The sequence below is a fragment of the Macrobrachium nipponense genome, chromosome 11 (genome assembly GCF_015104395.2).
Source record: "Macrobrachium nipponense isolate FS-2020 chromosome 11, ASM1510439v2, whole genome shotgun sequence".
NCBI classification, from domain to species: domain Eukaryota; kingdom Metazoa; phylum Arthropoda; class Malacostraca; order Decapoda; family Palaemonidae; genus Macrobrachium; species Macrobrachium nipponense.
Window position 1 is genome coordinate 44,611,492 of NC_061087.1, and position 26,863 is coordinate 44,638,354.

The 26,863-nt window shown below is 44.6% G+C and overlaps 1 protein-coding gene across 4 annotated transcripts in view; it reads right to left on the reverse strand.

The window, feature by feature from the left end:
* The window catches only part of LOC135205584 (general vesicular transport factor p115-like), a 489,349-nt gene that overhangs the window by 446,384 nt on the left and 16,102 nt on the right, over nucleotides 1-26,863 (reverse strand). For all 4 annotated transcript variants that reach the window (XM_064236360.1, XM_064236368.1, XM_064236352.1 and 1 more), the window contains exon 2: nucleotides 8,024-8,158. In XM_064236360.1, the coding sequence (XP_064092430.1) occupies nucleotides 8,024-8,158 (135 nt within the window). The remainder of the gene's footprint in view (nucleotides 1-8,023; nucleotides 8,159-26,863) is intronic.

The following is a 26,863-nucleotide window of genomic DNA, read 5'->3' on the forward strand; positions in this document are numbered from 1 at the left end:
TAGTGTTTAACACTCGCCCCAGTTTTATACCGACACCTTTTATATAGGTGAGCGAGTCAGAAGCTTCTGACATGTCCAATTTAGCAGTTCTCTGGTATTATAGCAATATTTTACTAGAAATAGTGCTAAAGCAGACATATTTCACAAGAGCGACACGGCTGAGCCCAGAAATTAAAGTTTTATTTTAAGCACTGTAGTCTTTTTTGCTGAATTATTTTTCTGCAAACATTATTCTAAGAAAAATTCTACACTACTGTACATATATAGTATGTTATTTTCATTTTAAAATAAGTTTTTAAATATACTTACCTGGTAGTTACATATATATAGCTTAATCCCGCCGATTCGTCGCGCGCACGGCAGAAATTCAAAATTCGCGGCTATCGCCGATAGACGGTCAGGTGATCATACCTGTACTCCCTCTATCCAGGTATCTGGAACCATTCCCATTTGTCCTCAGAAATTCCATGCCCCTGTTCTCAGAGGGGAGGAGGGAGGGACCTTTATATATGTAACTACCAGGTAAGTATATTTAAAAACTTATTTTAAAATGAAAATAACATTTTTAAATATCTAACTTCCCTGATTGACACCTTTGGTGGTGGGTTCGAGAACCGCGACACCGTTAGGAATTCGTAAAATTATTAATCGCTACAAATTAGCTGAACTAATAATCTGGTTCTTACCTGATAAGGAAGCTGGCTTTAAAGTTTTCCTGCCTCATTAGCCTGCATTCCTTGAGAGACCCAGCGATCCACCCAGAGGGCTGAAGAAAGTCTCTGTGGGGCTGTCAGACGGTCCTCGACCTTAACCTGACTAGACCACCACCCTTGCTATCCCAGCAAAGCCATGGACAATGAGCTGACCACCTGACCAACTAACACACTAAAAAACACTAACTTAGACTTGCATCCCAGACTGTGGAAGGTTGCGACAACCTTCACAGACAACCTGTGATACCAAGTTCAAGAAAAGCAAGGGTATAAAAAAAGGTTATTGGTTAGAGGCAGTAGCACCTTCTCCAACTACGGCGCCGGAGGCAACGTACGGACCCAGGGAGCAACAATCTTCATATTGGGTCTGTACCTCTTTGAGGTAGCAATCTGCGAAGATCGACTGCTTCTCCAAAAAGTCGCTTCTAAAATAGCCTTCATCGACTTGTTGTGTCGATACGCCATCGAAGTCGCCACAGCTCTTACTTCGTGCGCCTTGACTTTGAGGATTGGGAAGCTTTTCTCATCACAGTTCTGGTGAGCTTCCCTTATCAAGTCTTTGATAAAGAACGCCAGTGCGTTCTTCGACAAAGGTAGTGAAGGCTTTTTTACCGAACACCAGAGATTGTCCGTCTGTCCTCTTAAGTGTTTGGTTTTCTGTAAATAAAATTTTAGGGCTCTCACTGGACAAAGTCCTCTCTCCTTTTCCTGTCCTACTAAATGAGACAACCCCGGGATGGTAAAGGATCTAGGCCATGGATGAGAAGGATTCTCATTTTTGGCGAGAAAACCTAGTTGCAGCGAGCAGACTGCATTCTCCCCACTGAAGCCTACATTCTTGCTAAAGGCTTGCAGCTCTCCTATTCTCTTGGCTGTTGCCAATGCAACCAGGAATAGTCTTTTCTTGGTGAGGTCCTTCCATGACGCCTTGTCGAGGGGTTCGAACCTACTCAAAGTTAAAAATGACAGGACAACATCCAAATTCCAAGCGGGGGTTGGATTGTCCTTCCTTTTAGCTGTCTCGAAAGACCTTATGAGGTCCGAGAGATCCTTGTTTCCTGATACGTCAATGTTCCTATGACGGAAAATGGATGTCAGCATACTGCGGTATCCTTTGATGGTAGAAACCGCTAGTTTCTGTTGGTTTCTTAGAAATAACAAAAAGTCTGCTATTTGAATTATAGAGGTATTGGAAGAGGAAATGTTTCTAATCTTGCACCATTCTCTAAAGACGTCCCACTTAGATTGATATAATTTGATCGTGGACGTCCTCCTCGCTCTTGCGATTGCTCTCGCAGCTTCCCTCGAAAAGCCTTTTGCTCTTGCCAGTTTTTCGATAGTAAAAAGGCAGTTAGATTGAGAGCGAGGAGATTTTGATGGTATCTCTCTAAGTGTGGCTGTTTGAGTAGATCGCTCCGACAGGGCAACGATCTGGGGGTGTCTACCAGCCATTCCATCACCTCCGTGATCCAGGGTCTTGTGGGCCAAAACGGAGCTATTAATATCATCCGGGCGTTGACCGATTCCCTGAACTTTTTCAGGACTCTGTCTAGGATCTTGAATGGGGGGAAGGCGTACGCGTTTAGTCTTTCCCAATCCATGAGGAAAGCGTCCACTGCCACTGCTTCCTGGTCTGGAATTGGTGAACAATAAACAGGTAGCCTTTTTGTCTTCTGCGTCGCAAAGAGGTCTATTGTCGGTTCTCCCCATAGTTCCCAAAGCCTGTTGCATACCTCGTGATGCAGGGTCCACTCCGTCGTGAGAACCTGTCTTTCTCTGCTGAGGAGATCCGCCCTGATGTTCTTCTCTCCTTCTATGAAGCGAGTTAGAAGCGTAATGTTCCTCTCTTTCGCCCACAATAAGAGATCCTTTGCTGCCTCGTAAAGGGAGTCCGACCGAGTGCCTCCCTGTTTCTTTATGTAGGCCAACGCCGTGGTGTTGTCTGCGTTGACCTGAACTACCTTGTTCTTGACTTCCTCCTGGAAGTGCAGAAGGGCTAAATGAATGGCTGTCAGCTCCTTCATATTGATATGCCATTCTTTTTGATGATCTTGCCATAGACCAGAGATCTCGTCCTTCCCCAGTGTTGCACCCCATCCCACGTCCGATGCGTCTGAATACAACACTAGATCGGGGTTCTTCTGTTGAAGTTCGAGGCCCTCTTGAAGTTTTTTGGGATCGTCCCACCAACTCAAATGATCCTTGATTCCCCGAGGAATCGGAATCCATGTCTCGAGGTCTTGGTCTCTCGTCCAGTAACTTGCTAGATGACTGAAGTGGACGAAGGTGTAGTCTTCCCAGGGAGACAAATTGTTCGATCGAGGAAAGGGTCCCCCAGCAGACTCATCCATTCCCTCGCCGAGCAGGTCCATCTCCTAGGAAGAGCTTCACCTTTCTTAAGCATTCTAGAATGCGATTCGGGGCTGGAAAAGCCCGAAAAACCACTGACTGAATCCTCATCCCCAGGTAGATGATGTCTTGTGAAGGAATCAGTTGTGATTTGTCTAGGTTTACTAACAGCCCCAACTGTTGTGTTAACGTCATAGTTACTTGTAGGTCCTCCAGACACTTTACTTGCGACTTGGCTCTGATTATCCAGTCGTCCAGGTACATCGAAATCCGTACCCCTTCCAGATGTAACCACCGGGATACGTTCGACACCACTCGAGTGAAAACGTAAGGAGCCGTGTTTTTGAGTCCAAAAACAAAAACGTGCTCGAACTGATACGTTTTTGACCGATGAACAAATCTCAGGTATTTCCTGTAATCCGGGTTGGATTGGGACGTGAAATAAGCGTCCTGCAGGTCTATCGACACCATCCAGTCCCCCTGTCTGGTGCCTGCTAGGACTGACGCTGCTGTCTCCATAGCAAACTTGACTTTGCTTACGAATTTGTTCAGAGGACTTATGTCCAGCACGGGTCTCCACCCCCCCCCCCCCCCCCCCCCCCCCCAAGTTCGTTTGGTACCAGAAATAGCCTGTTGTAAAATCCCTCCGAAGAGGTGTTCTCTACTATTTCTATCGCCGCTTTTGACAGCATCTGATCGACTTGTTCCTGCAGAGCTGTTGCTTTGTTTCCTGAATAAGTGGCTGTCAACTCTAACGGTTCTGACGAAAGAGGGGGCTTCCTTAGGAAGGGAATCTTGTATCCTTCCTTGAGCACCTCGATTGTCCATTCGTCCGCTCCCCTTAGTTTCCACTCTTGCCAGTATTGGGAAAGCCTGGCTCCCACTCATGTCTGGAGGCTGACAAAATCATTTCCGGGGTTTAGGTTGCAGCTTAGGGGTTTTCCTGGGTTGTCCTCCTGCAGCCGTCTTCTGGGTTCCTCTCGCAAAAGCCTTCCCACGAAAGGGCTGACGCGTGGGAGGAGTCTCCTTCTCCTTCCTGGCTAAAAAGTTAGCCGGAAGTACCTTCCTAGCAGTCCTGGTGATCAAGTCTTGCGTTGCTTGTTGCGCAAGAGCAGCCGACAAGTCCTTTACCAGCTCTGAAGGGAATAGATGTTTCGTTAACAGAGCATATAAAAGCTCTGACTTCTGTGCTAAAGTCACTTCCGACGAAAGAAAGGAACAAAACATAGCCCTCTTCTTAAGAATGCCAGCTGCAAAAAGGGCCGTTAGCTCGACAGTGCCGTCCCTTACCGCCTTATCGAGACAGGCAATCAAATGCATCAGTGTCTCATTCTTGTCGTCCGACACATCAGCGAGAGCTCCAAGAGTCCAATCCATTAAGCTGAAGACTTCAATGGTTCTAAAAATGCCTTTCAGCAAGTGGTCTATTTCTGACCCGGACCACATAACCTTAGCCTTGGACATGACAGTCCTACGCGATGCGTCTACAAGCCTGGAAAAGTCCCCTTGGGAGGAAGCAGGAACTCCCAATCCGAGAGCTTCCCCAGTCTCGTACCACACGCTCGATCGAGAGGCCAATCTCGTTGGGGGGAAGGAAAAGGTAGTCCTACCCTGTTCCTTCTTCTTGAGAATCCAATCGTTCAGCGTAGACAAAGCTTTCTTGGCCGATCTGGCCAAAACCGTCTTCCTGAAGGAGGAAGACTTCTGAGGTCTGCCCTTCAAAAATTGCGAGGGTGGACTTCAAGGAACTGCTTGCTGGAGGTCTGCCGGATACAAGTCTGCCAAGACCGCAAGTAACCTTTTGAAATCCGCTTCGTGCAGATTTTCTTGCGTCTCAAAGTCCGAGATCTCTTCTAGCGGATTGACATTGTCTGATGTCGAACGAGCGGGAGAATCACATCCGTCGTCCTGTCTGTCTGCATCCTGACTGCGTCCAGCAGCCTGTGACGGAGCGTCACGCTCCTTGACGCTTTCCGTTATGCGTCCAGCTTGCTGCAAGGGAGCGTCTACCCCCGCTGCAGCTTGCAGCGAGTCCGCGTCACGCTGACCGTAAGCGTCTCCCCGAGCCGATTCCGATCGTATCCTCTTGACTGGCCCGTTAACGTCCTTGGGTTCTCTCTTGTGCATCTCTCCTTTCAATCCTTCTGACTTGAAGGCGTCAAACAGTGATGAAATGGACTGTTGAAGTCCCGACAAGAACGCTGCTTGCGGTGCCTCTTGCTGTTGGGGAATGACTGAAGGCGGCACTGCCCGTCCATCTACCGCTTCGGAGACACTAGTAGTGGTCTTTTGTCGACGAGGTGGAGACGCTCTTTGAGACACCTCCCAGTCTGGGGGAGGGGGAGAAGCATGCACCGATGTAAAGCAAACTTCTCCTTCTTCCGAAGAGTTGTGCGTCATGCGTCTCTGTTTCGGAGCGGATGCGTCGTCCTCCTCCGATAAGAATTTCTCCAGCGAGCTCCAATTACTGCACGACGGTTGTTGTAACGCTACGGGGGACTTGCGTCTCTTGAGGGGTCTTGACTGTAGGGGTTGACGCCAACCGCGTCGAGGTCTTGCGTCATCAGACGAAGACGCAAGCACCGAAAGTCTCTCTTCGTCCGAAACTTCCCTACCTCCTGCCAAAGGGGACGGCCGCCTGTGCGACATCTTGCCCTTATATTGGCAGGAGAGCAAGGATCTGAACACTTCCTCATCTCACCTTTCCTGTGGCGAGGTAGAGTGTCCTGGGATGCGTCAACAGGATTACTCGAGGGGACGCCCGTCCGCTGTTTAACATCTCTCACCTCCCTTAGCCGGTCGACGTTCCTTCTCCCAGGGGTTGGGGAGCATGGAAGAGGTCCAGGGCTAGGAGCATGACAGACACGAACGGACGCACCCTCCACTGCACTATCACTATCACCGAATTTGCGTTGCAAACCCCGCACTGCACCCCACATCACTTCCTTATCCGAAGTAAGGGATTTCACTTGTACCCCTAAGGCAGAAATAGCGGCCATAATATCCTTCATGGTTGGTTCACTTACCTCCGACTCCGTAGGAGGATCTGGTACTACTACCTTAGGATCAATATTAGGAATATAAGATTTAGATACGTTAGAAGGGGGCAGATTATCAGAAGATCTAGAAGAAAGAACACTAGAAGATCTAGCTCTTCTAATTCTGTCTCTTTCTAAACGTCTCACATATCTATCATAGTCTCTCCATTCTCTCTCCGACAGATTCACATTCATTGCATCTATCTTCAACAGTACAAACGTGTCCTCTGCAATGCTTACAAATTGAGAGGGGATCAAGAGCGGCTTTAGGAAGCCGGGTCTTGCACCCCTTCACACACATTCTCACAACAGAGTCAGCCATCTTGAGAAAACCAAAATCAGAGAAAAAATTCCAAGTCGGAAAACAACAAAGTCTATCTAAGCACACAGAAAAGCCAAGAATAGTCCAAAATCAGCGAAAGCCATCAACGAAAAAAAAGAAAAAATGGGTACTTCACCAATTGTAGCAAACCCAAACAAAGAAGAGCGAATTTCCAAACGTGCTGCACCGAGCGACGGCAGGGAATTTCTGAGGACAAATGGGAATGGTTCCAGATACCTGGATAGAGGGAGTACAGGTATGATCACCTGACCGTCTATCGGCGATAGCCGCGAATTTTGAATTTCTGCCGTGCGCGCGACGAATCGGCGGGATTAAGCTATATATATGTAACTACCAGGGAAGTTAGACATTTAAAAATGTATATTTACTGTAATTAGTTATTGATGTATACACTATGTACTCTGATGTACACAGAAAATGAAAGCCATAGGACATGTGAAGGACAGGGAGTCTAGCAAACATGAATTGCATTAGCATTGTACTTATGTATGCACAACCACTCAACACTGGCAATTTTTAAATTATTAATTTTACTATAAAAATACATATAATTCTCATTTCTTTGGATTCCCAGTACTATTATTCTTTCAATTTAGAGCCAGAGTTATATGCAAAGTGTAGAGATGGCAGAGCCTAGGTTATTTAATTAGCTTAATTATTCCTTTTCAGCATTTTGGATTGAATCACAATCTATTTGGATTTATTATTGCAAATAATAACTGGGGGTTTCTGTTTACCACATTTTTCAAATTTATTATTTTCATAAAAATAGTAACTTATCCTTTCCATTGAAATTCTTGAAAAGAAAAGTCTTCAATTCACATATAAATGTAGTTCTAATGGTATTAATTTCTTTTTCCATATTTCATAACTTTTTTATTTTTTATTTATTTTACTGTAATGTTACCAGTTACCAGCGGGGGTTCCATTCTTGGCAGGGTGTTGATAAGTGAAAACCACCATTACCTGAAACTCAGTGATTTATGGCGCCGAGTTTTGGTTCATGCCACCCGTATTTTATGGCGCCATGACTCTATTATCGGCACCTTATGGCACCAATAACCAAAATTTAGCCAATATGCTGCCATAAATAGCTGATTTTATGATGCTGGACAAGCGCCATGAAACCGGATCGTCATTAACTACCTGTACAACATATTTACTAACTTTCATCGATCATATGAATGATCAATTGCACTTTTTCATGGTTACGTAGAACAATTTTTTTAAAGATCTTATTACAGGAATTTAATATCTTTTTACTTTTAAAAGAATATGCTCTAATATGTAGACACACAAGGAAACAAATAAAGGATAAATGGTAACAACTGTCCTGAAATGGTACAAATGAAGATAAGCACATATACCTGATGTGACTGCTTCTGTAACTAGAGAGCAGTTGAGGAAGCTGTGACAGTGATATCATGATAGGCTGTCATTTACTGATGGTTACTTACCTCAGAGCTAGATTAAAGAATTTGTTCCCCTACTAATGTATAATCTAGGCTAACACATAGTACTACCACACTATTCTGGGCAGTATGGTATACTGCACAGTTAAAGCTAAATATATACAGTACCTGTAATAGTGTATCCATTCCATGGGCACCCACTAAAACTCTATACTTGCGAGACATAGCCTTCAGTGCTCGACATCCATCACGTCTGTCTTCCAACAGAGTAGATGACTGAACACGATCTATCAAACGCTCAACCTGTGGAGTAAAAGCATTCGTGAAAGATTCTTAAATTCCCATGAAAACTTCAAATACGATTTCAATGTTATCACTCAACATTTTCAAAAACTTTACAGAATTTGGACATTACTATTCCATAAATATATAAGACTTCTTTCCTATCCCTTAATACCACAACAAAGAGTAGACATACGTACTGAATTATAACTTGAAAAGGAAACAGTGGAATCTCCAGTACTTAATGCTACCTGGTCTGATTGGCAGGGGGTTATTTCAAATAAAATACTGAAAAAGTCTTGCACATTTGGAACAAACGCTATTTACATATTCCTGCTTATACTCAATAGACAATTATGGAGGATAATGTTGCAAGTGCAAGTTTTAAAGTTGGCAGGACATTCTGTTGCCTTGCTGACATAATAGATTTTGAAGCTGGGTGCTGAGAGAGAGAGAGAGAGAGGAGAGAGAGGAGATAGAGTAGAGAGAGAGAGAGAGAGAGAGAGAGAGAGAGAGAGAGAGAGAGAGAGAGAGAGAGAGATTGTTTAGCACTAGCTTAAATAAAGTATCCTATTAACTTGAATATGAGAATAGAGACTGATAGCTCTATGCAGCTGCAACATGAGCACTTAGCTACACCAAAACACATGAGACTCAGAGGAGCATGACAATAAAATACTGAAATTCATGGCTAGTGTGGCTGGGAATACTATACAGTTGTACTACCAATGAGGAAGTTGAGTAAATCTAAAAGGCACTACAAGCAGTCACCAATTATCGGCAGGGGTTCTCTGTTCCCGGTGATGGCGGGGGGTTCTGTTCCTGGGGAGTGGTGGGGGTTCTGTTCCTGGTGGTGTCAGGGGGTTCTGTTCCCAGGGGTGTGTCGATAAGCGAAAACCGCCATTAACTGAAACTCTGCGATTTATGGCACCACTGTTAGCTATGTTATGGCACCATAACTCTATTATTGGCCCCTTATGGCACCGATAACCGGAACTCGGCCCATTATGGCACCATATATCTCCTATTTTACAGCGCTAGACAAGCCCCATAAAACTGGATCGCCGATAACCAGGGACTGCAGTATCACGCTGGCCTATTTTCTCTCTTTTGGCATCCTGCATTCCAAGTTTGTGCAAAAGAGCCAGCTTTGGCAGTAAAATGAAGTGGTGTACATTTGCCATCTTGCAACCAAAGACCAAGATCTTAATTTATATGAAAAAAAAAAAAAGGCTTTCCAATAGCTTCCCCTAATTAGGTAAGAGCAATATTAAGTAAAAATTATCCAACAGATTTAACATTAAATGGTGGTGTTATAGTATATTCTATGACTGAATTTTCCTTAAATGACTAGCAGTACACCTAAAAATTTTCAGGCCTGTGATATATAACTACCCATAAATTACTAAGTGTTCCTGAGTTTTCAGTTTTCCAACACACATATACTCCTGAAGAATACTTACCCGTTCACCTGATCAGGTATGCAACCATAACCAAAAACACCTTGTGTTCAATTTGGCTGGACCTACTGTTAGCAATTTGTATAAATTCATGGATTTATACGAAAAGAATTAAGACACTAGAAAAATTTATTTGTTTTAACACAAAAGCTTTTAATTGCCAAGTGCTTAAATAATTTTTAGGCAGGAAAGTGAGTAAGGATCATATCATCTCAAGACAAGCAAGGGGTCATTAAAATGGACTGGATCCTTAATAAGTCAAAGGTTGTACTTTTCAGGCTTAAAGGAAACAATTTGCATTTAACCCTTCAACAAGGCACAGACATTAGGAGAAGGCCTCGAATGTCTTTCACCTTTCGCAGAATCAGGCATATCCTGACAAGGGCTACGGGCGCCTGTGCGACATCTAGACCCTGTCAGATGAAAACTGATCCTGCGAAAATTCCCAAAGATGAGCCCCTCGGTCCGCCTCTAACTCCATTTCCAATGAAGATCCTGGTTCATAGCGCCTGGAGCCTGGCTCCTGGCGCATCGGGCGCTTTGCGCCTCGTTTCAGGCGCTTCAGACGCTTTTCGCCTCGTTTCAGGCGCTTTGCGCCTCGATTCAGGCACTTTGCGCCTCGATTCAGGTGCGCTTCAGGCGCTTTGCGCCTCATTTCAGGCCCTGCGCCTCGTTTCAGGCTCTTCAGGCGCTTTGCGCCTTGTTTCAGGCTCTTCAGGCGCTTTGCACCTCGTTTCAGGCCCTTCAGGCGCTTTGCGCCTCGTTTCAGGCACCTCTTGCCCGTAAACGTTCAATGGAAGGATCCTTCTGATTGCCACTCTACTATAAGGTTCCTCGCTCTAGCCGTCTGTTTTCTTTTTGAAGGAGCCTTGCGCCAAAAAAAAAATTTTTTTTGGAACGCGGCTCGCGTTTGGCTGTAGGAACGCGGCTCGCGCTAGTCTGTTCGAACGCGGCTCGCTGCTGGCTGTTGGAACGTGGCTCGCGCTTGCTTGCTGGAACACGGCTTCCTGGCTGGCTCTTCACTTGTAGTCCAGTTGACGCTCGGTGTTCTCTTAGTTTTCAGAGAACGCGCTAGATCGTCTGAACTCCAAACATGTACATTCTTCGTCTTTTCAGATGTAAGATGAAGAAACGGAAGAAAAGACGTACTTTTTTAAAAGGATGCCTTTCCAATGGCTATCCTTGGCAGTCTGGGACGTTCTTCAGATCCTGCCGAGGGGACACCTGATCGGTGGGGATTCTCCACAACCTCCGTAAGGCTTTCAACTTTCCTTCTCCTCTGGGCCAGGGAGCTTGGAAGCGGTCTAGACCTGGGAGCGAAACAGAGCCGATCAGAACGCACCCTCCACTGCACTGTGAACACTAAAATGATATTGTTAGAATACAATAAAGTTTTGTACATACTTACCCGGCAGATATATACTTAGCTTATGTCTCTGACGTCCCGACAGAATTCAAAACTCGCGGCACACGCTACAGGTAGGTCAGGTGATCACCCTCTCCCGCCGCTGGGTGGCGGGAATAGGAACCATTCCCGTTTTCAGACCAGATTTTTTTTTTTTTTTTTTTTCTTACACCTATCTCCTGAGGGGAGGATGGGTGGGCCATTCATCGTATATATCTGCCGGGTAAGTATGTACAAAACTTTATTGTATACTAACAATATCATTTTTGTACATGCAACTTCCCCAGCAGATATATACTTAGCTGATTGACACCCTTGGTGGCGGGTAAGAGATAGTTACTCAATATAAATAACAATAAAAACAGGGAAACAACATCTGTTGTAGGTCATATATATAAACTTATTAAAACCTTGGTTCCTACCTTATTGGGCAGAAGACTTCATGATTACTGTCTATGAGTCTGCTTGCCTCAAGAGTTTCAGTGGGGATGAGACCTGACACTGATAGCTCTTCTGGATCGTGTCAATGGGGGCGAGCCCGCTTACTTGACAGAGCCTTGTCTTGGATCATATCAATGGGGGCTGACCCACTTACATGGTAGAGCCTTCACCTTTGTCATATCAACGGGGACTAACCCTCTTACATGACAGAGCCTAGGTCCAAATCACTAACAAGGAGCACGAAAAACCAATCCCGACCACCTGACCACACTACATTTGTTAACACTACGATTTGAAAGGAGCATTCCCAAGACCCCTTCCAATCGACCATAAAAACACAACACCAAAAAACGTTTAAAAAAGGGATTTTGACGTAGGAAAAATCTATTTCTGGGCGAGGAAGCCGTGTCGCCCAGTGAAATATGATATTGTTATGATACAATAAAGTTTCATACATACTTACCTGGCAGATATATACATAGCTATCGACTCCGTCGTCCCCGACAGAAATTCGAATTTCGCGGCACACGCTACAGGTAGGTCAGGTGATCTACCGGCCTGCCGCTGGGTGGCAGGACTAGGAACCATCCCCGTTTTCTAATCAGATTCTCTCTTCCACCTGTCTCCTGCGGGGAGGCTGGGTGGGTCTTCAATTGTATATATCTGCCAGGTAAGTATGTATGAAACTTTATTGTATCATAACAATATCATTTTCATACATTCAACTTACCTGTCAGATATATACATAGCTGATTGACACCCTTTGGTGGAGGGCAAGAGACAGCTAACTACTGACTAGACAGGTAAACAACATATGTTGTAGGTATTTATAGACCTTAGTTCCTCTGTGTTTCTAGACGAAGGATTGACTTCCTAGCTATTGCATAGGAGTCTGCTTCATCTCAAGAGCCTTAGCGAGATAGTGATCTGTGGCCAAGAGTTCTTGTGGATCTGTCGATGGGGTCTCTTCCACTTACTCGACAGAACCTAACTGGCGTTTGTCAATGGGAGCACATCCGCTTATATGACAACATGCCTATGCCTATTGGCATAACTAAGGAGCGCAACACCGATCCCGATCACCAGTTCCTAACATGAGGGTTCGCGCTAAATTGAAAGAGAGTTATCCCCCAAACTCCTTTCAAACCTCCAAAAAAAAATCATTGAGTTAAAATAAATTCAACTCATTATTAAAGGATCAGTGTCGGCTCCTTATCCCAGCAACGTATCCGCTGATACGTATAAACCAAGAGAGAAGAATCTCTCGTAGGTGAACTTGAAGTCCTTCGTGTAATGAGCAGTCAACACATAGTTGCATCTCTCATATGTTAAAGCTAATATGTCTTCCTGACATATTGTTACGAAAAGAACAAGAATTTGCAAAAGCTCGCACTTCATGAGCTTTTTAAATTCTCAGCTGTTTGAAGGTATCATCAAGTCACTTATGAAGTGCTTTAGAGATCACCATTGTTTCAAAGAAGACTAGGACTTTCTTTGAACTGGATCTCATCTGGATGAAGCCTAGCGCCTGGCTTGCGCCTGGCTTGCGCCTGGCTGGCGCGAGGAGTATCCTGTTTAGAATACTCCTGGCGCCTGACAGTCGTAAAACTCTTCGAATACTCCTGCCGTCTGGAAGGCGCATCTCGCTCCAAATACTCCTGGCGCCTGTTAGGAGTATTAAGCTCAGAATACTCCTGGCGCCTGGCAGGAGTATCGCGCTCCGAATACTCCTGGCGCCTGGGAGGAGTATCGCGATCGGAATACTCCTCTTCCTCGGAATACTCCTGGCGCCTGGCAGGAGTATCGCTCTCCGAATACTCCTGGCGCCTGGGAGGAGTATCGTGCTCGGAATACTCCTGGCGCCTGGCAGAAGTATCGCTTTCCTAGGAGGAGTATCGTGATCGGAATATTCCTGGCGCCTGGGAGGAGTATCGTGCTCATCGGAATACTCCTGGTGCTTGGCAGGAGTATCGCGTTCCGAATACTCCTGGCGCCTGTTAGGAGTATTAAGCTCAGAATACTCCTGGCGCTTGGTAGGCACATCGCGCTTCGAATACTCCTGGCGCCTGGTAGGAGTAAAAAGTCTAGAATACTCCTGGCTCCTGGGAGGAGTATCGAGGTCAGAGTACTCAAGGCGCCTGGCAGGAGTATCTCTTCCCGAATACTCCTGACCTCTGGAAGGCGCATCTAGTTCCGAATACTCCTGTGGCTTGGTAGGAGTATCGCTCATGGAATGCGCCTTTCGAATGGCAAGTATATTGCGCTTAGCTGGCGCTATACTCCTATCAGGAGTTCTCTATTCTCCAGTTGGCTCTTGTTGCTTGGATGAAGATCTGGGCCTAGAACGATCTACAGTAAAGTCAGGCTCTTTGCGGGCCCTTACTTGGAAAAGCCCCTGGCTCCTAGTTGGCGCCAGACGCTTGGCAGGAGTTACTTCCGTTCCCACGTCTCGCCTGCCTAACGCATCGCTCCCCCCACCCAGAGATGGCCGCTTTTGTGCGACAAATCCCCTGTAGGGTTCGTCGCGCCCGACAGAGTCGGTATTTGGATCTCTTAAATCGGAAGTCTTTGTCATCCTTTTTACGAGTAGCTCTTAGAAAGTACTCCTACCAAAGACGCTAATTGTTCCTGCACATTCATCAAAATTTAGTCAGCTCCATCCAGTAGACAAAAGGAAATCTCAAAAGTTCGAGAGACAAGTCTTCCTCCGAGGAGGATCCTTATTGCATACTTCCGTTTGCTAACGAGTTCTCCTCCTACAGTTGATGAGTTTTCTCGTTGCAGAAGCTTCCCTATCCTTGCCCCGAAGGAAGGGAAGGAAGCTTGGAATTTAAAGAGATTCGAGCTGAAATTGGTAGGACTCCCTGATTTCTGCTCTTGAATGTATCTCTCTGAACCTTTTGGGAAGTAGTTTGAGCCCTCCTCGCGTTCCAAAGACTCTGTCAGTAAACGTTTTAAACCTTGTTCTTCTTCTGTAGATGACAATGTCACTACATTACCCGGACAACGAAACCTCTATCTGAAAGCGTTGATCCAGGAATAAAAGGCTTTAGTTCTCTTGCCAAACATACTATGCTGGCCAGCACCCATTACCGAGTCTTCATAGAATTCGATTCCAGATTCTAAAGCCCAAAATTTCACTTGTCCTTTTGATCGTTTAGGACCAAGAGAAACATTTGATTGGGAGCAGTTCCATCTTGTCGGAACACGGAATCTGAGGCCCAAATTAGGATCCCATTCTAAGTATCAGATCTCTTACTCTTATCGTATAGAGGTATTGTATAAGATCCCGAAGATCTTAATTCTCTACTATCTCTAATATTCTTTGTCTAGACAGAGTATATCTTTTTACTGTTGTTTCATTGATAGCATAAAATACCAAGGTGATTCTTCCCTCTGAAAGGGAAGAAAACCATTATGCGGTCACGGAGGTATCGGAAGGAAGAGGACAGTTTTCCCTTTCTATCCAGCACGATCTGCAGCAACTCTATGTCTTTAACATATTTAAAGGAATTATCAAGCTTCCCTTGAAAGATCCTCTCATTCATATTTACTTCTGGTCAGTCTGCACGCAGACAGACTCCGAGTGAATAGGTTTTTCAGGTCCAATGTTTATAATAGATTCCGATAAAATCTCTACCTTCCGACACATGCTGAAAGAAGAACGTGACCTCTGTGAATCCAACCTTTTTATTGCCAAAATGATGCATTCATCTTCTTCCTTTGACGCCCATTTATTTTAATATGTGTTAAGAATATATATAACTAGGGAAAAAAGACTAAAGTTTATTCCCTATTTAAATTAAAGATGGCGTATCTTGCTACCTCTCTTGTTTCGAGGAAAAGGACAATCTATAAGAAGCTCGTTCATTTCTCGCCCTGCGAAGAGATCTGTGAATACTTTCCGCAGGGTCTGACAACTCTTTCCAATAAATGTTAAATCGTGCTCTGCCGAATTAAAATCCTTTATAATCCCGTCACATTGTGGTAAACAGCATTCATCTAGGAAACTCTTGTAAGGATAGTAGGAACGCTGTAATTAACCACGGTGTGTGCATAAGGCTTAACCGTATCGTTATTTTAAGGTGAATTTCCTACTACATTCTTTCCTCCGCCGAGGCAGAGAGATTATCCTTAGCAAAACGAATACGATGTTATTCATGTTTGCCTAAAAAATCCCCTCAATTCGTGGTTAAGTCCCTGATTGTATGGGGAATATACGGTGAAGCATTCGATCCCTTAGGAGAGAAGGATGTAACCAACCGTTCACGACCGAGAACCGGATGGTACTAGATGGCCTCATTACAGCCGTCTCGTTCACTGCCTGGCGCATTTCATTCTGAGTTGCCAGTTACTCCCTTCAATGAATGGATATAATAAAATTATTCTCGAGTCTGAGAAAGCTCTCAATAATGCAAATTTAAGCCGAACAACCTTTGTAAATACGAAGCTGAGTAGGTATTGTCGTACAAACCTTTTAAGCGAAGTACCTACTAGGAAAAATCCTGTAAGGATGTAGATAATTCCGTAGCAAACCAGAAAGGCAACTATGGTCTGCGTATATGACTTGTCATTCAGTAGTCGTCTACAGCAAGCCTTCTACGACACTCTTTCTTTCCCGACATGCAGAGAAAGAATGGAAATCTTACTCTCTTCGTTCATTTCGTCAATAATCCCGAATGAGTATTAGTCGAAAGAGATCGCAAATGACAACCGAGGATCGAAGAGAATCTCTCCAGCTTTTATTATCTTGGAGATAAGTCCGTATTTTACGCCTTTCTTATCTGGAAGAGCCTCTAATCAATGAATGAGAGCTCGTACGAATCTTGTTCAACTTCCAAACTATTGCTCCTCTTTCTGTAAATGGTTGGTTGCATTATTTTTTAGAAGGAGGATGATTTTAATATCCTCTTACTAATACTGAAGTAATTCTCACAATTCTGCTCTCTCTTCCATTCCTCAAGTTGGGACAAGATTGAGCAACCGGAGGAGAGCGCTTCCTTTCGAAAGGTGAAGGGCTTTTAGCAGTACCGACTCTAACCTGACAAGGGTTACGGCAGCCTGTGCTACATCTTGATATCCCTGCCTGGAAAAAGCGAACTTGCTCTTGCCTTTATTGCATTAAGACGATCCTGACAAGGGCAACAGCCGCCTGTGCGACACAACTCCCGTCCCTTTACAGGAGAAGCCTCGAATGTCTTTCACCTTTCGCCTGGAGACTCTTGGCGGTTGTCAGGCTCTTCTTGTAGGAGAAAGTGCCTGGCGCTAAGCAGGAGTATCTTGCCTAGAATACTCCTGGCGCCTGGGAGGAGTATCGCGATCGGAATACTCCTCGTCCTCGGAATACTCCTGGCGCCTGGTAGGAGTATCGCGCTCCGAATACTCTTGGCGCCTGGGAGGAGTATCGCGATCGGAATACTCCTCGTCCTCGGAATACTCCTGGCGCCTGGCAGGAGTATCGCGCTCCGAATACTCCTGGCGCCTGGGAGGAGTATCGTGCTCGGAATACTCCTGGCGCCTGGCAGAAGTATCGCTTTCTTAGGAGGAGTATCGTGATCGGAATACTCCTGGCGCCTGGTAGGAGTATCACGTTCCGAATACTCTTGGCGCCTGGAAGGAGTATCGTGCTCGTCGGAATACTCCTGGTGCTTGGCAGGAGTATCGCGTTCCGAATACTCCTGGCGCCTGGGAGGAGTATCGTGATCAGAATACTCCTGGATCTTAGCAGACGTATCGCCCTTGGAAAGTTTTTGCTTAGAATTTGACAATACTTCCATTTTCGACATGGCCCTCCCTTTCTTCTGAATGAGAAGGACTTCCATTTCCGATGAATGAATCCTCCGGTTCATAGTGCTTCAGGCGCTTTGCGCCTATATTCAGGCCCTTCAGGTGCTTTGCGCCTCGTTTCAGGCGCTTTGCGCCTTGTTTCAGACGCTTTAGGCGCTTTGCGCCTTGTTTCAGACGCTTTAGGCGCATTGACCTCTATTCTTTGAAAACTTCGAAGTTAATTCATTAAAAGTTATTAAAAAGTTATTAAAAACGTATGCCAAACCACCGATCCAGTACTTCCCTGTAAAAGTCGGCCCAGAAGATCGATGGCGATGAAACACGAAAATCAAATCAGGAGGGAAAGTAAACATATGTTTACCTTCCCAGCGACAGAGAGAATCTGATTAGAAAACGGGGATGGTTCCTAGTCCTGCCACCCAGCGGCAGGCCGGTAGATCACCTGACCTACCTGTAGCGTGTGCCGCGAAATTCGAATTTCTGTCGGGGACGACGGAGTCGATAGCTATGTATATATCTGACAGGTAAGTTGAATGTATGAAAATGTCTGCTTTAGCACTATTTCTAGTAAAATATTGCTATAATACCAGAGAACTGCTAAATTGGACATGTCAGAAGCCTCTGACTCGCTCACCTATATAAAAGGTTTCGGTATAAAACTGGGGCGATGTGTTAAACACTACCACAGCCAACCCCTCCAATTAGCCTTTTCCTCATCAAAAGACCTAAATACGGGGAGCCGACCCATAGGTCACACTAGCTACCGTTGAAGGCGGCTGTGACGTCCATACTTATCGATAGCAATGAAGCTTGGTGCACTGCAAGGGGAGGGGAAAAAAACCAGGGGGGGATTTCACTGGGCGACGACGGCTTCCTCGCCCAGAAATAGATTTTTCCTACGTCAAAATCCCTTTTCTGGGGCTCAGCCGTGTCGCTCCCGTGAAATTGTACCAGAGAAACACCAAGCTACATCACTCTGAAATAAAACAGAATATTAAATTGTATAAACTAACACCATAGACCAAGTGAAATAGCAAAGAGATTTGATTTGCTGCGATAGGTAGGATGGTAATAAAACTGGCATAATGGAAAATATTCATATGACACAAGGACAGTACTATATTGATGTTGCAAGGAGACACTGACCTCCCTACAGCTATTGCCTGATATTTAAGATCCTCCAAGGACTTAAGGTAAAGCTTTGGAAAACCCAGTGCGACTGCCGACCAGTATATTTCTTCAGATCATCAAAGTTCATATATTTGAAGAAATTTACAGAAGTTGTTATAGCCCGAATAGCACGCGCTTTCTGGAAAGGACCCTGGGCTGACTTCCTTGGTAAAATACAAAAAAAACTGCTGCGTAATGCCCTTTAGGGATATGGTACCACCACCGCCCCACATGAAAAGGAGGAGGAGGGGGGCCTTCGAAAAAGTAGATGTGCTAGATAAATAGGTCCTTAGGGGTTTTAACAGTACATAAAGATGGATGTGCGGAAGCGGAACAACCTTCCAAGGGGATCGCCTTACCAAAAGGGTTCTCATTCTTAGCCATAAAATAATTATTTGGTGAAAGCAACACGTAACCCGAGGGAAGGAATTCTATATCCCGCCCTTGGCCACTAGATAAAGATGACATCTCCGATGTTCTGGCAACTGAAGCCAGACTTAATAAAAACAGTGCCTTACGCAAAAGGGTTTGGCAATCACATTTGAAGTTGTCTGTTTTTAGAGTCTAACCTGAGACCATCGTTAAGAAACCATGACAATGACGACGGCCTTTTGAATGGGCCGCAGGCGTGCACAAGCCCTTGGGATTGAGGTGAAATAAGACTCAGTAGATTTATACCAAACCCGAGAAGAAAATCTTTTTCGGAGCTGACTTAGTGGTTGTTATTGTGGTAACTGCCAAGCCTTGTTCGAATAAAGGCCTGAAGAATGTTATAGTCACGTCATTGTCATTACTTTTGACATTGATTTCCTGAGAAATGTAGGCAATTGTTTAACTGCTGAATCACTGGCGAAGTGTAGATTCTCTTTTGTCTGACTCCAAGAACAGAATGTTCTGTGGATCAATGTCCCCTACCCTCCTACCTGCAAACTTCATGAAATCCCATAAAGATAGGGGTTTTGTGAAGACCTGAGGAATCGAACACAGTCCACCGTTTGAACTTGTTGCGTCAGCCTCAACCCGCCGGGGAGAGGGTGAGGATGAAGACCTAGTTCTAGGAGAAGGAGAAACCAATTGTTCTTGGGCCAGTAAGGAGCTATGAGAGCCACCTGACCTTTGAAGGATTTCAACTTGTTGCAACACTTTCAGGAGAGGGGTTCACTGGAGGGAAATAAATAAACTCTCCCTCCACTGGTTCCAATCTATACTCAGGGCGTCCGTAGCGTATGCTAGAGGGTCCATACTTTGGGCTACGTAACAAGGCAGCTTGTGGTGCCCCTGTACGACGAACATATCTACTTTCAGACCCGGTACTCTCCTACAAACCCTCTCGACGGGTTTCCTGGTCCAGTGACCATTCTGGCTCAGGGGGAGGGGGACTGACGGGACAATGCCGTCTGCTACTACATTGTGGACTCCTGCCAGATGGGTAGCCGATAGATGCCAGGTGTTCTTGTCAGTTAGAGAAAAATTGACTATCACTTGTGGTCACATGACTGACTTTGGACCACCTCTGTTTATACCATGTTACTACTGCACTGTCGAGAGCCAATCTGTATGAGTCTTCCTCCGGAGGACGGAGCTTCTTTAAGGTCAGAAACACTGCCATAGCTTCCAGGATGTTGATGTGAAGCTTTTGGAACTGAGGTGACCAAGTTCCCTGAACCTTGTCGTTGCCTAACGTTGGGAATAAACCTCCCCAAACCTTGGATAGATGATGCGACTGTATGGCATTCTAGTAGGGAACTGCAACTGTAACTCTTTGGCTATTGCCCATGGACGTAGACGTTCCTTGGGAATCAGAGGTACCCGGCCGAACTTGTCACGACACTTGGCATTGGCCTTGAACGTCAAACTCGATTGATGTCCTTGAGCTTGGCTTTCAACAGAACGTCTGTGACTGACGCAAATTGGAGCGAGCCTAGGATCGTCTCCTGATTCCTTCTCGAAGCCTTTTTGCCTTTTAAGAATTGGCTTGTTACCTGGCATCCCCTTCCCTGATGGAATGGAAAGGTTGTGTGAATCCAAGCCCCAATGGAAACCTCCAGCCACTGGAACTTGGATTCTGGGGCCAATCAGGACTTGGTCCTGTTTGATCTTGAACCCTATATATTCCAGGAAAGATATGACCCCGCCTCCATGGCTTTCCTAAACTTGTCTTTGACCATCTCCTCCCCAGATTAGCCAGTCGTTTAGGTACGCCACTACCAATAAAACCTGAGACCTTAGCTCCTGCACCACTACCTCCGCCAGTTCCAGGTGGAAAAACCCTTGGACTTGGGGCTATATTCAGCCCAAAGGGCATCACATCACCTTGAAGGAATAGCTTCTTTTACTAGTTTGAAGCCCAGGAATGGATGGGAGTGCTGAGCCGTCGGGACATGATAAATAGGCGTCTGTAAGACCTATAGAGGTGGTGACGCCCCCCCCCACGGGGAAGTAAGGCCCTTACCTGAGAGATGGTCAGCCTTTAGAACTTGTCGCAAGGAATGTACAAGTTTAAACGGGACAAGTCTAAGATCACCCTCCTTTGGTCGGTCCTTTTCTGGGACACTGAATAGACGACTTTGAAATTTTAAGTTCTTTGTCCTGGAGACTGCTCCCTTCTGGAGAAGGTCCCTGGGGTAATCCATCAACCCTTGGGGTTGGATGCTGATAGATAGATACTATGTTTTCCGCCCAGCTGCTGAACTCCCAACGATGTTAAAAGAGATACAGCCTGCCTCCTATTTATATGATGAGGGTCGGGTTCCTTTCCTGACCATACACCTCTAGCTCGCCTTGGGCTCCGGTTCCTCCACTCTGACGAAAGGGGGAACCTGTTGGCTAGCCGACGGCGAAAGGGAGACAAATTGAGGCTGTTGCCGAGGCTGAGTCTTAGAGATGAAGGTTGGGGAACTTGGAAAGGTTTGGTACCTTCTTTGACTTTTCCTAGTCCTAAAACTGGAGGAAGAAGACTCTTAATATCCTTTTGAAAGGATGCCCCAACGCAATCTGATGCTTCGATTAAAATGTGATGCCTAATTCTGAACCTCGTTTACTGCCGAAGCTGCAAGAGATCTGCATTAGTTGAGGAAGCCAGAAGCTGTTGGGTTCGTGCCTGATCGTAGCCTCGGATAGAACATTGCTTCTTGCCATTTCTCTTAGTAACCGCAAAGCCGTACGAGGCACATTGCATGCTTAAAAGTAACTACTCTCCGCAATGACCTTATACAGCGGTTTCATGAGCATACTCCAGAACCGCCGTCTCCGTCATCACTAGAGAGTTTAAGAGACCTTACAAGACGTGTCCTAGCATCAAATCCGGCTTGGATCAGTGCGTCTGACAGAGGCGCTCACTAAACAAGTTGATTGCACAGTTTTGGCTTAAGCTTGCTGCCGAGAATGTAGCCAGCAAACTTCCCACAAACTCTCTCTACCTTGGGGGTAGCAATGATGTGGAATCTGTCTCGCTAAGCTGGGGCTCTTCCCGAGTCACTGCCTGAAGGTAAATCCTGCTACCTTTGATGTAAAAGGTAAGGAGTTCCCGTCATGTTGTTACCTTAGTATTTGAGCAGATCCACTTCTAGGCTCCATATCTATACTTGATGAGCCTGATTGCTAGAAAGGGATAACAGTCCCCTTGGAGACCTTGTCCTTTCTAATCGAAGCTGCCTCCATAAGCCTAACATAAGCTATAAAGGTGGCCATAACCTTTCGGGAAATAACTCGAAATCCTCGAGTCTATGTGTACCACAACCTTCTACAGTCAACATCCCGCTGACAAACGGAGCGAAGTTCACTACCCTCCAAAAATCACCAGGGTGAACGGAGGGGAACGTGGGACCCGTCAGGCATGCTCTGACCTTGCACCAAATTACTAGGACGGGTGCCGGAACTGCCGACTCCTGTCTGAGACCTGCAATCAGGGAGTTCCTGTGCACGTAAAACGTTTAAAACACCCTTTCAAACCTTGCTGCGACTGAACTGACTAAGCTAGCAAGACTACTGGCCTGATTTAAAATATTCGTGTTGAACAGGTCTTTGCCGACTAAAGGAACCTTCCAGCGCTCCCTACGGTACCTTATGAGGTATCGACCTTCTAGACGTTGCAGGGATGGGACTTTGAGGGCAATGGGAAGAGTTCTCTCTTGAGGCCTTGGATCTCATCCTAGGTTTAATATGTGTATGAACCTCTGGAACCTGCCCAGGCCTTGGCTTTGTGTCTGATTGGCTTTTAAGCAAGGTTTTACCCGAAGGTTTTCTCTTTAATCTAGGAATCACAGAGAAGGAATGCGACCTGGGAGGGGGCAAACCTCCTGTGAAACCCATGAAGGAATTTGGAGTAAAGGGAGAGGAAGAATCAGAGTCACTCGAGGAAAGACCCGGTGACCAACTAGGCTAGCCTCATTAACACTGTTACCTGTAACCATATCTAGTGTAATGGGCAAATCCTCACTAGTTCAAGTGAGACTTCTTCCAAACCAAGGTCTGGCAATTCTGCCTCTTGCTGTTCCATAACTGAATCTTGAATTTATTTGATAATTGGTGCTGCGACTTTTGGGTCAACGTATCCGGCAGCTTTCCCGGCTGGGGAGGCTGCCATATCTTGAGGTAGCATAAAAAGGCTTAGCTACCCCTACGTCTGTCCAAAACCTCCAACCCAGACCTTGAGGGTGGAGAGTGCAGCATGCTTAACAGACTGCTCTGTCTGTAATGCAAGGAATGTGTCAATTTCGAGTAAAATCTTTGAACATTATGCTTACATATGTTGATTAATTAATGTAATTTAATTTGCTTTGATTAATTATTTGTTTATTTATTTATAGTTATTTAATTTAATTTTGATTTATTTTATTTTATTGTTTATTTAGTTATCTATTTATTTATTATTATTGTTATTATTAATTAATGTATTTAATTTACAGAAATTTTAATTATTTATTTATTTATATAGTAATTTATTGGATTATTATTTATTTATTTTATTTTATTTTAATTGTTTATTTAGTTTATCTATTTTTTTTTTATTTATTTATTATTATTATTATTTTTTTATTTATTTATTTTTTTTTTTTTTTTTTATTTATTTTTTTTTTTTTCATTTTTTTTTTTTTTTTTAACACTAATCCAAGTAGTGTAATATAATTCCATCACAATATGTATAGAACAAGCAGTGCGGTAACTTATCGAACAGGTAACCTGTTGTACAAGTCGTAGCAGGCAAAAGCCGTTTACGTGATGACAGACTACGGAACCGGTAAGCAATACTGCGCACGGGGCATGGTTCCGGCAAACATCATGGTTGCACAGATCCTGTAGATCGGCAACCAGACACTGAGTGGCCTGTAAGTGCAATAATATATGAGAACAATTGCACAAAACTTATAGGATTATTATGATAATAATGTCCATATGCCGGAGCATGCCGAACTGAAATAATATATATATAAAAAAATATATATGTATATATATATTCATATATTTACGGTCCCGGGGACTATATAATTAAAACCACCCGGAGACTGTATGACCCGGACAGTGGGGGGTACACGAAGTAACCCGGGACGGCCACATGAACTCGCAAGTTCCGTGGCAAAAGAAAGGAAAACTATTATATCTCATTAAAAAATATATAAGTATATATATATTCATATATTTCACGTCACGGGGACTATAATAATTAAAACCACCGGAGCTGTAGACCCGGAGTGGGAGGTACACGAAGTAACCCGGGACGGCCACAGACTCGCAAGTTCCGTGGCAAAAGAAAGGAAAATAATATATATATAAAAAATATATATATGTATATATATATTCATATATTTACGTCCCTGGGGATATAATAATTAAAACCACCCGGCCCAGACTGTATAAAACCGACCCGGAGTGGGGGGGTACACGAAGTAACGTACCCGGGACGGCCACATGAACTCGCAAGTTCCGTGGCAAAAAAGAAAAGAAAATAAAAATAAAAGGGAGAAATAAAATAACAAATATAATATCTCCGCCTACGGAAGAGAAACTTCCGTAAACATAGCCCTCAACGACTACCGGAGAGGCCTGAATCTAAATCCGCCTTATGCGGACGAGGGAAAATGGTTTTAGGCGGATGGGATGTAAGCTCCGGGAAGACTGAAAGAAGCAGAGCGCAACAACTCCACGGAAGCCGAGGCTGAATACGCAAAAAGCAATCAACAACTCGGAGGCGGTCGGCTGAGAAGCGACACCCACCAACCAATAAGGTCCTGGAGGACCCTCTACACCCCCCCCTCTGCTTGATGGGAAACGGCTGTCAGCGACAACCGAGGCGAGAGGAGCACCCAACTACTGGGGGGCCCACGTGAGGGCGGAGGGAAGGAGGGCTGATGGGGTGACGATCACGTGATTCAGCGTATCCTCGCAAATAAAAGATTACGAGGAAAACGCAGGCATAGCCTATGTAGGCTAACCGACCTAACATCCAAAATATACATAGACAAAATAAAATCAATTACTTAAAGCTAAAAGAAAATCATGCTTTAACACGGGGGTGAAATGAAAATAAACTGTCGTAAAATATAAAACCGCAATGAAGGCCACTCGATAACAGTGGGCGCGAAAAGGGGAAAAACTACTTGCTTACTGACAAAACGATAAGAAACGGCAAGCTGACGAAAAGAAAAAAAGGGAAAATTCTTGAATGAAATAGGACGGTGGATAAACGGCGAAGCACGAAACAAAGAAACGTGCTCGAAAGAAGACCCCCGTTGAAAAACGTTGAAAATAATGAAAATAACAAAACATAAATGGAAATCGGATCGACTAAAAACTGCCACCCAAGAATAAATAAATAAAATACATACATACATATATATATATATACTATATATATATATACATATATACATACATACATGTACTGAAATATCACATGTTACAAGCAGAGAGAAAGACTACTCGAAGTCGGTACAATTCAAGCGTAAATCGGTACAATTCAAGGGTAAGCCGTAAAGGCGACTTGCCGCCCGCCCCCTATTTAAAAGTGATGCCTAATAAAATCCTAAATAAAGGCAAAACGATAGGCAAATTCACTCCCTAAATATTGAAAAAGGGCGGAACCAGTACTTAACTTGGGTGAAGAGGTAGATGACGATCCGTAACCAGAATAAAATAAAAGAACAAATAGTAATATTCGAACGTGCGAACACGGAATGGCTATCGAAAAAGTATGACGTCACAGCCGCCTTCAACGGGGTAGCTAGGTGTGACCTTATGGGTCGGCTCCCGTATTTAGGGTCTTTTGATGAGGAAAAGGCTAATTGGAGGGGTTGCTGTGGTAGTGTTTAACACTCTCCCCAGTTTTATACCTACACCTTTTATATAGGTGAGCGAGTCAGAGGCTTCTGACATGTCCATTTAGTCTTTAGCAGTTCTCTGGTATTATAGCAATATTTTACTAGAAATAGTGCTAAAGCAGACATATTTCACGGGAGCGACACGGCTGAGCCCAGAAATGATATTGTTATGTTACAATAAAGTTTCATACATACTTACCTGGCAGATATATACATAGCTAAGACTCCGTCGTCCCCGACAGAAATTCAAATTTCGCGCCACTCGCTACAGGTAGGTCAGGTGATCTACCGGCCTGCCCTGGGCGGCAGGACTAGGAACCATTCCCGTTTTCTATCATATTTTCTCTCTTACACCTGTCTCCTGCGGGGAGGCTGGGTGGGCCTTTAATTGTATATATCTGCCAGGTAAGTATGTATGAAACTTTATTGTAACATAACAATATCATTTTCATACAATCAACTTACCTGTCAGATATATACATAGCTGATTAGCACCCTTTGGTGGAGGGTAAGAGACAGCTACTTATGGAATAGACAGGTAAACAACATATGTTGTAGGTATAAATAAAACCTTGGTTCCTACCTGATAGGTGGTAGACTTCGTGGGTGTTTGCCCAGTAGTCTGCATCACCTTAAGAAAACTTTAGCGAGATATATGATCTATGGCCAAGAGTTCTTGTGGGTCTGCCGAAGGGGTCTTATCCGCTTACTCGGCAGAGCCTGAAAGGACTTTGTCAATGGGTGCTGATCCACTTATATGACAATACACCTTATGAAGGAGCACACAACCAATCCTGACCACCTGATCCTAACCACATGTTAGAAATAAAGATTGTTCCGAGTTATCCCCGAACTCTTCACAACAACCATAACTCAAAAAGCACAATACGCACACATAATTTCAAAAAAAAAATTTTTTATACTCATCTCATTAGATATGACAAGTTTCTTGCTGAACAACAGAGACGGCCGCCCGTGCAGCACCAAGTCCTTTTTGTAGAAGAGACTCCAGAACATATCTAAAAGAAGGTAAGTATATACTTAAGGATTGGTGTCGGCTCCCATACCCAGGATCGTATCCGCCGATACGAAAGGACCCAGAGAAAAACATTTCTCATAGGTCACAAGAACGTCTTTCAAGTAATGA